General features: G+C 42.7%; 1 protein-coding gene and 1 long non-coding RNA gene across 3 annotated transcripts in view; one reads left to right on the forward strand and one right to left on the reverse strand.

Moving 5' to 3' along the window:
• The window catches only part of VWF (von Willebrand factor), a 167,834-nt gene that overhangs the window by 139,994 nt on the left and 13,486 nt on the right, over positions 1–14,354 (forward strand). Inside the window, exons 42-44 of the mRNA XM_066590522.1 lie at positions 5,210–5,415; positions 8,730–8,879; positions 13,795–13,917. Coding sequence (XP_066446619.1) covers positions 5,210–5,415; positions 8,730–8,879; positions 13,795–13,917 — 479 coding nt within the window. The remainder of the gene's footprint in view (positions 1–5,209; positions 5,416–8,729; positions 8,880–13,794; positions 13,918–14,354) is intronic.
• The window catches only part of LOC136611202 (uncharacterized), a 124,238-nt gene that overhangs the window by 59,904 nt on the left and 49,980 nt on the right, over positions 1–14,354 (reverse strand). For both annotated transcript variants that reach the window (XR_010790233.1, XR_010790232.1), the window contains exon 2: positions 8,374–8,488. This is a non-coding gene — a long non-coding RNA (uncharacterized lncRNA). The remainder of the gene's footprint in view (positions 1–8,373; positions 8,489–14,354) is intronic.

Here is a 14,354-nt window from a genome sequence, read left to right on the forward strand (position 1 = left end):
GCACTTTCTGCTGGGTAGGGATTTAAAAAATGCCCTCCTCCAGAAAGTGCTGGGTCTGATTGGCTGAGTGCTCAGCCAATCACAGGCAACGCTCAGCCATTCATTGAATGACAGCTGAGCGCTGCCTGTGATTGCTCAAGCAATGGGAGATCATCGTGATCCTCTGCCATAGCTGTGACAGTTGTGGCAGGGGATTCTTTTGTCTCCGCAGGAAATCTCATCATCACTGAACCCTGTGCTGTCACAGTGTTCAGTGATCAGGGGACTTCCCGCGGGGATATTTTACATGCAGCACGGACCTTCCCGCTGCACGGATGTCCTATCTTTTGCTTGCAGGTGTGAGTATTTTGCGCCTGTAAAAGACGGACATCTGAACACCACATAGGGAAGCAATGGTTCTATCAGACGCACTTTTTTTGCGCACATAGGCGCACGCAAAAAAAAAAAACCTTGTCTGACTTTGCACTTAAACAGTATGCAATAGGCTCATACGTTCCCCCTAGTAGTGACAGGTTTAGATTTTAACAATAATATATGCCATTTTCTGGCAGAAATGATAGTAAATGTGTTGGACTGCAAGTAGGCACGTCCGCTAATACTAAGCCCTGGCTATGTTTTGCAGTGTTGGCATAAAAACAAAAAAACACACGTATTTTGCATAACGTGTGTCTTTGATGCCACTTTTATGAAAAAAAGTGGGACTTTTTAATGCCACTTTTGAGTCATAAACCACGATTAGAGATGAGCGAGTATACTCGCTAAGGCACATTACTCGAGCGAGTAGTGCCTTAGCCGAGTATCTCCCCGCTCGTCTCTAAAGATTTGGGGGCCGGCGGGGGCGGGGAGAGATCTCTCTTTTCCTCTCTCCCCCCGCTCCCCGCCGCAACTCACCTGTCACTCGCACCGACCCCCGAATCTTTAGAGACGAGCGGGGAGATACTCGGCTAAGGCACTACTCGCTCGAATAATGTGGCTTAGCGAGTATACTCGCTCATCTCTAACCACGATATAAATCCGCATCATGATGTTACAAAGTGGTGAATCCCTTTAAAGGGTTGAGCCTCACTTGTTTCAGAGGTCCTGAAGCAGTAAAGACATTTGACGAGGACCACATATGTGTCTGTGGTCTACATATAAATGGTGTTGCAATGAGCCCTTTCCCCCATATATGTCCCTCTAAAGGAAATAATATAATGGCTACTGTGTACTACATTCCCACAACAAGCACAGAATGCCTCGGTGATTTGTGATACTTTACAGTGGGGGAGGAGGGCACATTCTGCTGTCTATGTTTGTAGGTTCGCTCTGTTGTGTAATGTGAAGATCGGATCGGCCATAAATAAAAATGACATGAAATCCGTGGTTCCAGAGCTCCTTCTTTCAACACATGACCTTTGGTTTGAATCCGGCTCTTTTTATATTATGCTGCGAAACTCTTGATCCCTCCGTATTATTAGCCAAACTCCAATTCCATACCACCAGCTTGGCTAAGGATTTTCTATACACATTCCAAAGCAGTGAGCTTCCATCAAGAGGCAATAACGCCGAGAAGAAGGCTTTTCACACGGGAAAGTAGGGGAAACTCCAGAGAGGACCTTAAGCAGGGCACAAGCATATGTTCCTGACTGTGCCGCAGACTGGCTGTCAAATGTTACAGCTGCATCGGTCACACATATATATTTACATATATTCCACACTTTGATTACCCAATACTAGATGGAGCAGAGCTGAGCTTGTCAGATACGGCAGGACTGAAGACGTCAGATCAAGAAGAGCTGAGTTTGTTTGCTGAATCAGACGAAATTAGCTCTGCTATGTCAAAGTCAAGCGTTAAATGTAGCAGTGCCGAGTAACTTTACACAGGACGGTTATCGCCTGAATCGTTGCTCGAAGTAGTCACTAAAGTACATGAATGACTGTCATTTGCGTGCTTTTACGTAGGACGATTGTTCGATTTCGTGATCGCTGATGGAATTGGTGGGGGCATTTACATGGGCCAAAATGTCAATTCGTCGACTAGTTAGGGGTGTGATGTTCTCTGGTGGGTGTGTATTTGAAATTTCGAACCTCTGCCCAATGTAGGGTCATTGGATGCCGAGTCTACTGAACGCACATAAATACATAAGAGTGGTCGCCTAGCGAATACTCGCTGCTGCAGTCTCTCGCTGGTTTGTCCTTGTATGGACTTTGTTTTTGTCTTCCCGTCGAGCCTTAGTTCATCTGTCATTGAAGACCAGCAGGAACTGTTCAGCCGAGGATCGCTCAAACATATTTATGAGTTTTTCGGAACCAATGATCGCTAAGAAGTAAGGCACAATGTTAAAAAAACAACAGGAACCCATCAGCCTTTGGTGGGAGTTGGGCGCAGAGCAAGAACACACTACCCTGCAAAGTTGCTGGTTAGTTGAAAGACAGCGATCTACCTGTTCACAAAGGGCAATATTTAATCGAATCCTAACTGTTTTTAGGTGAGCCGAGACAAAGCGACTGGTGAACAGATTCCCGCTTGTCACCCAGTTGGTGGCCGTTGCGTACGTTCGTACTATCGAGCAACTGTTCGGATGATAGTTGTTTCATGTAAACCACGCTTAGTTGAGTTTGTCACTTGGCACACGATCTGATTTTACTTAGAATTACAGCAAGTAAATTTACTGTATTATCGTAATTCACGATTAACTATGTAACTACAGAATTGTACATGGACACAAAGAACAAATACATGTGGCAGAGCACAGCTTGTCGGACACTTTAGACCCTCTGTTCACTAGCGATATTCCGACAGACAGATAGGCTTACCACAGAGAATTGCGGCAAATCACAGCATGCTGCGATTTGAGTCCCGCGAGCGGAGAATCGCTATCGGTATTAGCTAGCAGGCTCGGTCCAGTTCCTCCTGCTCCTGACTGAAGCTCTGCCGTGCAACCTGCAGTCCTCGTTCACCCACAGAAGATCCCTTCCTGGTCACGGGATTCATAAATCCCACCTCCAGGAAATGATGGCTCTGATTGGTTCTCGAGCGCTGCTCAGCTATTCAATGCAGTGCTTGATGAACCAATGTAATGGCTGTGATTTGTTCATCGAGCGCTGCATTGATTGGCTGAGCATTGGTCGAAGAACCAATCACAGCGATTGCGTTGTGGAAACCGGATTTTAGAATTGGCCAATCAATGCCACGTGTTGGGGCTCCGGAGAGCAGCGGGAGGGACCTGAACCGAGCCTGCTAGGTAAGTATAATAAGACATCCCAGCGATTAGACGCTGAAAATTAGACGGCACCATGGAGACGAGGACGCTAGCAACGGAACAGGTAAGTGAATAACTTCTGTATGGCTCATAATTAATGCACAATGTACATTACAAAGTGCATTAATATGGCCATACAGAAGTGTATACCCCAACTTTGTTTCTCGGGACAACCCCTTTAAGTGATTACTTTAACACATCCAACTCTCTCAGACTCCTGAATGGCCTAAGGGCTAGTTAGATAGTGTTATTAATGCACTGCCACAATAAAGATGAGGTGATCATTTAACATCAGCAATGAATGCCTTCGATGTACAAATATCTAGATATAAAAAGGATGTATAGAAATAATGCATCATTCCTGGAAATTCTAGAGAATTACAAAATTATTTTAGTGGAATTCTCCTTGAGGTCAGCAGATGGCGCTGTTTATTCTCCCCGCAACTGACGGTACGAAACACCTGGTGCACGGAAAATACCTCTTGTACCGTACGCAGTGTTTTCCCTGTGATCTCTGCAAATATCATTCCTATATTTGGACAGAAATTACCTGGAAAACATAACAGTAATTTGGGTGTAGTAGAGCTGGGTTTGTCAGATGTGGAAATAATTGTGATGCAAGCCTACTGCTTTTCTCTTAATATTTTGATACCGTTTTTTAGCTGTATTTGACTGTATTATTGCATCCCTTGTATAGTGTGTGTTATACTGGTATATATTTGTGTGTCGGTATGCGTCTATATGAGTATATATATATATACACACACACACACACTATATATATAATGTTTTGCATGCATAACAAAAAATCACTTGTGGCCACTGCATTGTGATTATTGTGATTATGGCCATAGCAGCTGATTGCGGTGGGTTCCGGGAGCTGGGCCCAGGACAATCCGCTGATCACCACGGGAATGATCAGAAAAGATAGCCCCTCTAAGACTGACTTACATTCTTCCTCCTGCTCTGTGATCACAGTTGTTCTGATATGGCATTAAAGGTGTTCTCCAGGAAGGACTACCCCTTGTCCATTGTAGTCCTCCTCCCCTGATGAGTAGCTGATAACATCGGGGTCTGGCTGAGCGATCATGTGCACAATGAATGGCCCGCCGCTTCGTCGAAACTCTGAGTGGCAGGCAGCGGGGCCGCAGCACTGGACACGCCCACTGCCCCCGGGATAGGGGACTATTCAATTTCTCTTCATTGAACCCTTCATAGTTTTTTTTAAATGTCTCAGAAAACCCCTTTAAGCTAACTTGCCGCCGAGAGTTATCACAGTGAAGTTAAACTTTGCTACATCTGTAACCCTGCAGCAGTTGAAGGTGGTTGGGCAACCTGCAGTCCTCCGAAGTGAGAGCTACACATTGCAGCACTTCTACACTTTGGCTGGGGGTTCATATGCCATAACAGGTCATACTGAAAGACACTGTCCATTGATGAACCAGGAAGAGTAGGATGAACAGTGCTATATGTTGTAAAAGAACAAACTCCAAAAAAAGGAGGCTCGGCGCTTTAGCAGGAAAAGACCAGTAAACTCCTAAAGATCAGCGATAATGGTCTTTTATTCCGTGAACAACTCGTACAACGCGTTTCATCGCGACAACCGTGCTGAGCCTCCTTTTTTTGGAGTTTGTTCTTTTATTTTATGTACGGACCCCCTTGGGAAAGGGGGTACGATGGGCCGGGCAGCTCTCCTGTCTTATTTGCCAGGATACAAGGAAAGGGCTCGTTGATCCTTCTATTTGGGGACTGATTATAAGCCGACCAGGACGTGGAGGGGTCAGTGGGGGCCTGCATCCCCGGTCATCCCACTGACGCCGGGTTAGTCCTGCTTCTTTCATTTTGCACTTCTCTGTTGGTAAAGCTGGAGCGCTATCCCTTATATATGGTTTAGTGTTATATGTTGTAACTGTCATCTGTGGAGGCTCCGGGTAAAGTTCTTTATTATCCTCTTTTCTTATTCTCAGCTTGCAGAAGGGAAACATGCCCTGTAGTACGACGTTCCAGCTGCCCACCTTATAAAAGGCTTTCCCGGAAGACCACTCAGTGCTGTGATACCTATGAATGTATATGCAGTTGTGTGAATTCCACCAACACCTGTCCAACCGGATATATAACTTCTATTCACGTCAATGAATGTGGCTGCACCAGTGTCACCTGTAATGCAGACAAGGTAAGGGAATGGCCAGTCATTGCCTGGTAAAATGTGTTTAAATGGGCCTTAATAGTGAAATCCTTTAATTTGGCATTAAAAGGACTTGATCAACATAATTGCTGAATTCTGGATCATTAAAAGGTCATCAAAATATATATAAAGCTTTTGACAGCGACTGTTTCTTGGCCAGGTCTCGGAACAACTAGCAGATCATGATAGGTCCCACTAATGGAAAACAGGAGGCTTCTATCTACTTAAAAGTATTTTTAGTTATTGTAGGAGTAAGACATAGAAAAGATGTGGGTTAAGTCCTTCCAAGCTCCCTTGGCCTTCTGTGCTCTCATTTCCATTCCACCATGAGCTGCAGACTCCAGTAATCTGAAGCAGGCTGGTTGTATGGACGTCTGCTTGACAATATCATCGAAAAGACTGCTGTTGTTAGGCATTTTATCCCTAGCAATAAATCTGTCAAACATAATTCAGCTCAGCTGTTTCGCTCATGGATAAATAAGTAGGGGCGTAACTGGAGTCAAATGGGCTCTAGGGTGACTTTTGGACCTAGCCCCCATACCCAGGTTATTGCAGGTCCCGCTGGTGTCCTTGCTGGGATTTATATATAATACCCGTGTTTCCCGAAAAATAAGACAGTGTTCAAAAAGGTTTAATTTTTTTTACATGTATAGCTGCCTGGACAGTATTTAAATTGACTTTTTTAATTAACTGTTAGCAGGGCTTAATTTTGGAGTAGGGCTTATATTTCAAGCATGCTCAAAAAGCCTGAAAAATAATTTCGCATCCTCAAAAATTCTGGAAAATCATGCTATGTCTTATTTTCAGGGTATGTCTTATTTTCAGGGAAACAGGGTATATATTATGTAGTTGCAGTCAAAATTATTCAACCTCCGTTGCAAGTTAGGCTTATTTCTCAAATTTACACTTTCAGCTGTTTGCAAATCAAAAAAAGCCAACAAGTCAAACAAAAACTATATTTAAATAACTCAAGACATCTAAGTGCTTTCTCCAAATCCAACACAAAATGCCACTTCTAATGGCTACGGCAGTTTAAGAATTTTTCAACTCCCTGAATGGAATTCCCCATAAGAGTACACAGTTGCAAATCAGGTGTTGTCTCAAGCACACTTGATGGAACTAATCAAGGGCTTCAATAGTTGCATCAGGTGTGCTTGAGATAAAACACATCAAATACCTAGACTGGTTAGGGCTTTGTTGACTATGACGTTTGATTGCATATTAGAAATTTGAATAAGTCAAGAGAGTGTCCAAAAAGCTAAGAGAAGAGATAAGTGTGATGGACAGCACAGGAGCAGACCAAAAGGTAGACTTATTTCCAGCTCTCTAGATCCAGCACCGGTCCAAAATGGAGACTAAATCACACCCAGACACGGTCTAGCACGTCCCAAAATATTTCACTGCCACCACTAGACGTTTTAGTGCCACGTAGGTCAGCCACTTAGGCTCTGCTCACTGACTGGATACGAACCCTTTTCGACTCTACGGATTGTTTAGAGAGCCACAAAAAACAAGTAATAAAAGCTTAAAGCTTTATTCTAAAAAGGTAGTCGTGCTTATACAAAAAAGGGGTAATATACAAAGGATAAGGAACATACAATATATACACAGAGCAGTTATTGAAAATTATGCTGTAACAGTGCCCCTATATAGCAACAATGGTCCCCATAGTGCCCTCGTATAGCAATAGTAGCCCCCATTCTGTAGCCATATAGTAATAGTACCACTTTGTGCCAATTAAAATAAAAACAAACTCATCTAACATTTGTTCCCATGACAAAAATCCTCTAACACTTGTTCTAGTCTCGAGTCTCCCATTGTAGTCAATGGGGTTCGTTACACGAGTAGAGCTCTCGAATTTTACGAAAAGCTCGACTCAAATAACGCGGACCCGAGCACTAGGGTGCTCGCTCATCTCTAGTGATCACACCAATTATTAATTTGATTTAGATTTCTCTTTACTTAATTGACTTTGCATTTCAATTGACAAAAGTACTGTCTATTAGTTGTGATGAGCTATTTATATTGTTCTTGTTTGATAGGTTTTTTTTGCAAAAAGATTAACGTTTGCAAATTTGCAAAATCAACATGATTTGCAATGGGGGTTGAATAACTTCGATTGTAACTGTATATGTATATATAATCTGCATACCTTAGAATTGTAGTAACTTAAAACCAGTAACTCCCAGGTGATGTCATTTTCACTCTTCTCCATCCAGCCCAGATTGCCATAACAACTTCTTCCACCCACAACTCATCTCAGCAGAAATGAACACTCAAATATCTTTGACTCCTCACTTCTCCGACACATTCCCACCTTTCCCCACCTCTACACAAACCCTCCATCCACAGTGCCCCAGATGGTAATAATGCCCGCTTTGATGCCCCACAAAGTAATAGTGCCCCTCAAACAGTAATTTTTCCCCTTCAGTCCAACACAGTAATGATCGCCTTATTTTGCCTGCACATAGTACTTGTGCCGCCTCCGTGCAACTGTACAACTATAATGTCCCCTAATGCAGTAATTGCGGCCCGCATATATTAATAGTACCCTCAAATACCAATAGTGGCCCCCATAGTGTTCCCATATACCAGTACTGGAGCTCATACTGCTCCTATGCTGTAACATGCCCCCATATAGCAATGGTGGCCCCATAGTGACCTCGTATAGCAAAAGCAGCCCCCATAGTGCCCTTGTATAGCAATAGTAGTCCCCATACTACAGCCATATAGTAATAGTACCACTTTGTGCCAATTAAAATAAAAACAAACTCATCTAACACTTGTTCCCATGACAAAAATCCAGTACTTTTCTGATTGCAGTCTAGTGCAGGCTGTAAGATACAGTGATGTCATTGTGCTGCCTTAGCCAGAAGCCAGACGGCTCCTGAGTCACGGCCCAATGTAAATGCAGGGGCAGGGAGCTGTTTGCTGTACTTCACTTACTTTGTTTTCAACTGGATCCACATCATGAGGGAGCAGGCGTTCTTTACTTCTTTATCTGGTCAAAGGCACACAGCCTGTGATTAGGATTGTTAGGCCACTGTGAATAGGCACAATACTGTGAAAAGAGGAGAGGAAAAACAGGCTGACAACATTTAAGTCATATCATTCTCCATCTCATTAGCAGAGGCATAACTTGAATTTCATGGTCCCAAAGTTTGTACTCCCCAAAACATGGCCCCTTGGACACCAAGGCAACCTCTTCAACCCCTAGAGTTACACCGCTTCTCACTACTAAATCACACTTCCTAGCTGTATGTCTACTTAATAATTGACTGCCATTTCTTCCCAAATTATAGGTCTGCGTACATAAGACCAATGTCTACCACGCCGGGAGCTCATGGGAAGATGGCTGTCTGAATTGTATGTGCACTGATACGATTGACCCCATCACCAACCTTCTGAGTGTAGTGTGTGGGAAGAAGCCATGCAATGAAAACTGCAGTCCTGTAAGTCCCTTAAATCACAGTATATGCGTAGTATTACCAATTGTTGCATTATCATTGAGTCCTTGAGGTGTCAAATAAACTTTTCTACTTTTTGAGAGATGCATACTTATCAATAGGCGGTGGCATGAAAGTTCACAACTGTCCCGGGGTTATGCAGGAAAAATCAACCTCATGGATAGGGCTTCTGCAAATGTTTTCCCCAATGTCTATGTTTCTGGTAGGTTTTGTGGGTGCTCCTAGGTGGACATGGATGTGGCTTAATATTTCTAACTAACGGATTTCAAATGTTGGGAAATATGGCCAATATTACTAAATTAATCCCCTTCAAATTTAAACTAGGGCAGTAATTGGTGGGGGTTGTATTGTGACTTCTTCCCAAGACGTGCTACTTGGCTTTATGGCAACCAACCCATACCCATGCCTCAAGACCTAACAACCTTCTTTTCCCACATGCTCCGCTGTACTCAAGTGAAGTAACTAACGTAGCCTGTTGGAATTTGACCTAGGCCAAGACTTCCCGATTTCTTAGCTATTAACATAATCGTTACTGTCACAAAGACAAGGACTACTATCCCCAGTAGAAGTGGAGAACAGCCAAGAGTTTCATTAGATGTTATCAGCTATTCGAAAGTGTATTTTATATCCAAGTCATGATATTCTTAACTTCATGACATCTCCTACTTTGAAATAACATCAAGTTACCAAAAAGGACACACTTTGGACACTCATTTGAGAGCAAAGTGTGACTTTTCTTTGGTGCCTTGTTAGTAGAAAGATATCTGTCTTGCATTACGGTGCAAACGAGGTGCCGAGTCAGTGGCTAATTCTACTGTAGGCACCAGTCTAAACAGAGATAGAGCTGCCTGATTGATTTAGCAGCACGGTTCCGAGAAAACCACCACTTTGTCTTCAATGGCTGGATCTCCCTAGAAGAGCTTAGTGTAAGCTTCACTTTGGTTTATAATATATTCCAAGGCACTTCTACTTCCACAAGTGTGTTGACTTTAGAGGCAATGTTTGGGAATATCTGTGGGGAACAATGAGTACGCTGTGTTTTATGACCTCTCCTTTGTAAGTGCTTCAAAGCTTTCTTACATTTTCACACTTTTGTAATTGAAAAAGCAGTGTACAAGGCCAGAAATCTTGGAGAGATATTCACCAAATGTATGGCGTGACTTCTTGAGTGGTCAAGGGCCAAGTATAAGACTGATTAAGGGTCCTCGGAATGGGGGAACAAGCAAAATTGTGTTGTTGTTTAATGCTAAATAATTTACTGTGCTGTCAGAAGACAACTGCAAATGACCCTTTATGGAATCTCTGACTAAGACTCAACATTGAATTTTTTGTAAGCCACCCACTTATGGGATCACAAGGTCAAAAATCATTCACAATGATGGATTATAAAATACATAGACAAAATCGTTCCACTTTTCATACCAGGGTTGTGAAGTAGTCAATAAGATTTTTGACATTTTTATAGAGATTCCCAGGTTAAAAAAATAGGAAACGCTGGAGTGGATCCACATAAAAGATAATTATGCAGGTGTGTTGAACGCAAGAGACTCCAGGGATGATCACGAGTTGGAAAAACTGTGTGAGGGCTACTATGGAGTCACATATATGGTTATGTAAGAAAAGTTGAATTGCTTCCAGCATATTCACATTTTTATAAGCACTTTTAGGCTGAGGCTTTTTGTAGCACATCACTGAGTTGTATCTGTATGTCTATCCTAATCCATCCCATAGGAAACTCTAGAACAACGTGTTATCTTGATTAAAAAAAACTCCATGCTTTATTGAAAGCAGTGGGTACAACACAATATCAGAAGAAATACCGCTGCTTGCAGCACTTGTTCTTCCAATAACATGCCAGGCAACTGAGCGGAAACCTAATGGACCCCTAATTATAGTCAATCGGTTCTGCTTGGCCTTATTCGGTTCTGTCATAAGATCGATCCATTCGGCCAGGGGATTCCCCTTTCCTGCTCCCCGAACGGAGCAGGAAAGCGGAATCCCCGCCGCAGATGGGAAAGCAGCCTAAATGGGCTGAAATGTTTGGCTTCTACCTCATGGTTTTTTTTTTTGCCTTCCTCTGGATAAACCTGGCAGGATAATAGGCTGAACTGGGTGAACAACTCTTTTTTTCGGCCTTACATACTATGTTACTATGTCACACTGGGGAAATAATATTTTTTCTTATACTCTGGAATTGCTGTGATCTCTTGGATTATATAAATCGATGTGCATGTGTATAATTTTCCTCGTGGGTAGGGTCGACAAAACATATGTCTTAAGACTTGTGCTCTTAATATTTTAAAACTCTAACAACCCCCCAAGTGGCTAAAGCTGCATCAGTGGGCTGAGACCCATCAATGCAGCAGAAAGTCCTGAGCGGACCACAGACAACATGAAGAGTTGGGGGCTCACTTAACTTTTTGCACCCTGGCCCATGGGCCTTACCTTATGTCCCTGGCTGCATGGGGTACTGGTGCATTATGTCTACACCGGAAGCTAGGGGTTGACAGGGCTTAGTTATCTTGCTTTTTTAACTTAGTCCTCGGAACTTTTGGTCGCAGGCTTGTATGCACTGAACCCACTTGCATACTATCCCCTCTTTCTGTGGAGGAATGCAACCACTCATTTCAAATACGGACTATCCTTTAGACTCTCTTCTATGTTTCTCATTATCCCTAATGCTAAATTCCCCCAGATCCCTACTTTGGCTATCTTCGACTAGTGGAACTCTAATCAGCTAACTCCCCTTCACAAATTTAGTATTAGATCTAAGTTATAATAATTCATTAAATTTAACCCTCCTGAACAAGAGCATGTAATCAGGTCTTTCATTTTCCCCACTTCTTGTTTCTCCTGCCTCCATTTCCAAACCTTACTTTGAACAAGTCCATTTGTGTACATAATCCCTTAACAAGGGCTGTTATAGCCGTGATCTATAGTATATTAAACCAACCACCTTTGGAGGGAGAACTTCTATTAATGCTGAGATGTTAGGTGGGCATACAGACTGAAATGTGAATTGATAGATGGCACCATTACTGTATGACTATTATGAAAGCTAGCCATCAGGTATTCCTTATGGAGACCTGTGTAAAGATTCTGCACAGAACTAAGCTGGTATATCAGCGGCTACTACACTGTTTCCCTTCTTTTCCTCCTCCATTCTGTTTTTGGGGATCTCAAGAAATTGGTTCCCCACTCACGATGTGGTGGACTTGCCTAGAAGTTGAGAGGCTATGGTCTCATGTTGACAGTTCACTCAACTGTTTGTTGGTCTAGGACCCAAATCTCCCACTGTTTTGTGATTGTCCACCAAGATTTAAGAATCGAGCCCATAAGATTATCTAGTACATACGTATGGCTACAAGAATCCATATAGCCTCCAGGTGTAAATGACCTACCCTTTCTTTTTCGGAAGTGACGAATAGAATCTCTACTATAATACTGAACGAAAAAATTCATGCGCTTAGGACAGACACTGTGGGGCAAATTTATTAAAAAACGATGATCTAACAGCTGATCAGCTGATGGACGGAGGTCCTGAGCGGTGGACCCCATCCATCGATTACTGGGAACTTATCCAGAGCATAGATCACCAGTGAAAAAGAGGGCAGACAACCTCTTTACCATAAATGACTAATCAGAACCAGAGACCCTGTCTGAAATGTCTGAGTCCCATATGGGCAATCAGAGTTCAATCAGAGTACGAACCATTTATTACCACCATCTCCTTTCTATCTCTAAGCCAATTCTTTACCCAGATACATGAGTTTTTGCCCAGTCCGAGTTGTCTCATTTTATATATCAGCCTACAAAGCGGCACGGGGTCAAATGCTTTAGAGAAATCTAGATATATAAGATCAATAGACTCTCCCAGGTACAGCCTAGAACTTACTTCATTGTAGAAGTTGATCAGATTGGTCTGATATGATCGACCCCTCATGAACCCATGCTGATGAGAAGTTATACCATTGTTTTCCTTGAGGTATTCAAGGATGGCATCTCTCATAAACGACTTAAATATTTTTCCAATTCTTGAAGTGAGACTTACCGGTCTGTAGTTACGAGGTTCTCTTTTAGACCCCTTTTTATATATTGGAACCACATTGGCAATACACCAATCCAGTGGTACAACCCCGGTCTCAATGGTGTCCCTAAATATAAGAAATAACGGTCTATCATGTTACTTAGTTCCCTTAGAACCCTTGGGTGCATTCCATCTGGGCCCGGCGATTTATCGATTTTAATCCTTCTTAACCAGCTCTGCACTTCCTCCTGCGTTAGGTATGCAATATTTAGCAGGCGGGTTCATTTTATTTCCCAGTATCTCGTGTGACATTTCTTTTTCATTCGTGAATACACTTGAGAAAAAATTATTTAATAAATTTGCCTTCCCCCCATAGTCTTCTATGGTTTCTCCTGCATTATTTGTTAAGCGGACAGTGCTTTCAATACAAATCCTTTTACCATTTATATAATGGTAAGTGAATGTGATCATGTCATAACTAGCAAGTTGCCACAACCCAACAGTCGCAAATCCAGTGCTGATGACTACATTCACTTACACTCAGATGCAATGTAGCAGGGCTATAGTACAATGTTTAGCCATGGCATGCCAAAAGCCAATACGTAGACCTAGCATACATGTGGAGAAAGTATTACTTGGAGTATTATGCCATCCGAACTGGCATTGTTAGGATATGTCTGCAATAGTGTCAATTGTCAATGCTTAGGGTTACAACTCAGGACTCCCATGGTGAGCCACAAAGCAAGGGGTCGCGAGCCACATGTGGCTTCTGAGCCATTGGTTGGGGACTACTGGCATAAACTATGATTCCACCAAATATCTTGAATTATAAGTTAGCATGATATAATTATGATTTTTCTTCCCTCACCCTAGGGCTATAGGTATGTGACTAAGGAACATGAGTGCTGCGGAATCTGTAAGAGGGCTGTGTGTGAACAGGAGGTGATCTTCAGAGGAGACACTGCGGGATCAGGGAATAACAAGCGCTACTATAATGTAAGTCAAAACGCTGACCAGAAGCCATTTCTTTCCTATTATGTGTATCCATTACCGGAGACTTCTATCCTCATAGGTCTTTTATTGTTATATACATGTTTTCTTCAGATTCTCTGGTTTAGGAACCTTATTTTCAAGCACCCTATAATGTAATTCTATGTTAACCCTTTCCAATCCAATTTGTATCCTGGTTTTCCTAGGGGGCTTACTCTTTTTCTGCCGTTATACAACAGCGCTATATGCTGGCTAAAGCCAGTACTGCATGAGGTGACACATTGGATAGGCTATGACAGCAGAGAGGCTGGCAATATACAGTAAGAGAACCCTGATAGACGTCTTCCAACATCGGAGCTGTACAGCCTTGAATCCTAATGTCTTCAGAGGTCAGACAAAGGATTGGAAAGGGTTAAATAGAGGGGTTTCCCATTTCAGGACCC

The sequence above is a fragment of the Eleutherodactylus coqui genome, chromosome 2 (assembly GCF_035609145.1).
Source record: "Eleutherodactylus coqui strain aEleCoq1 chromosome 2, aEleCoq1.hap1, whole genome shotgun sequence".
NCBI lineage: Eukaryota > Metazoa > Chordata > Amphibia > Anura > Eleutherodactylidae > Eleutherodactylus > Eleutherodactylus coqui.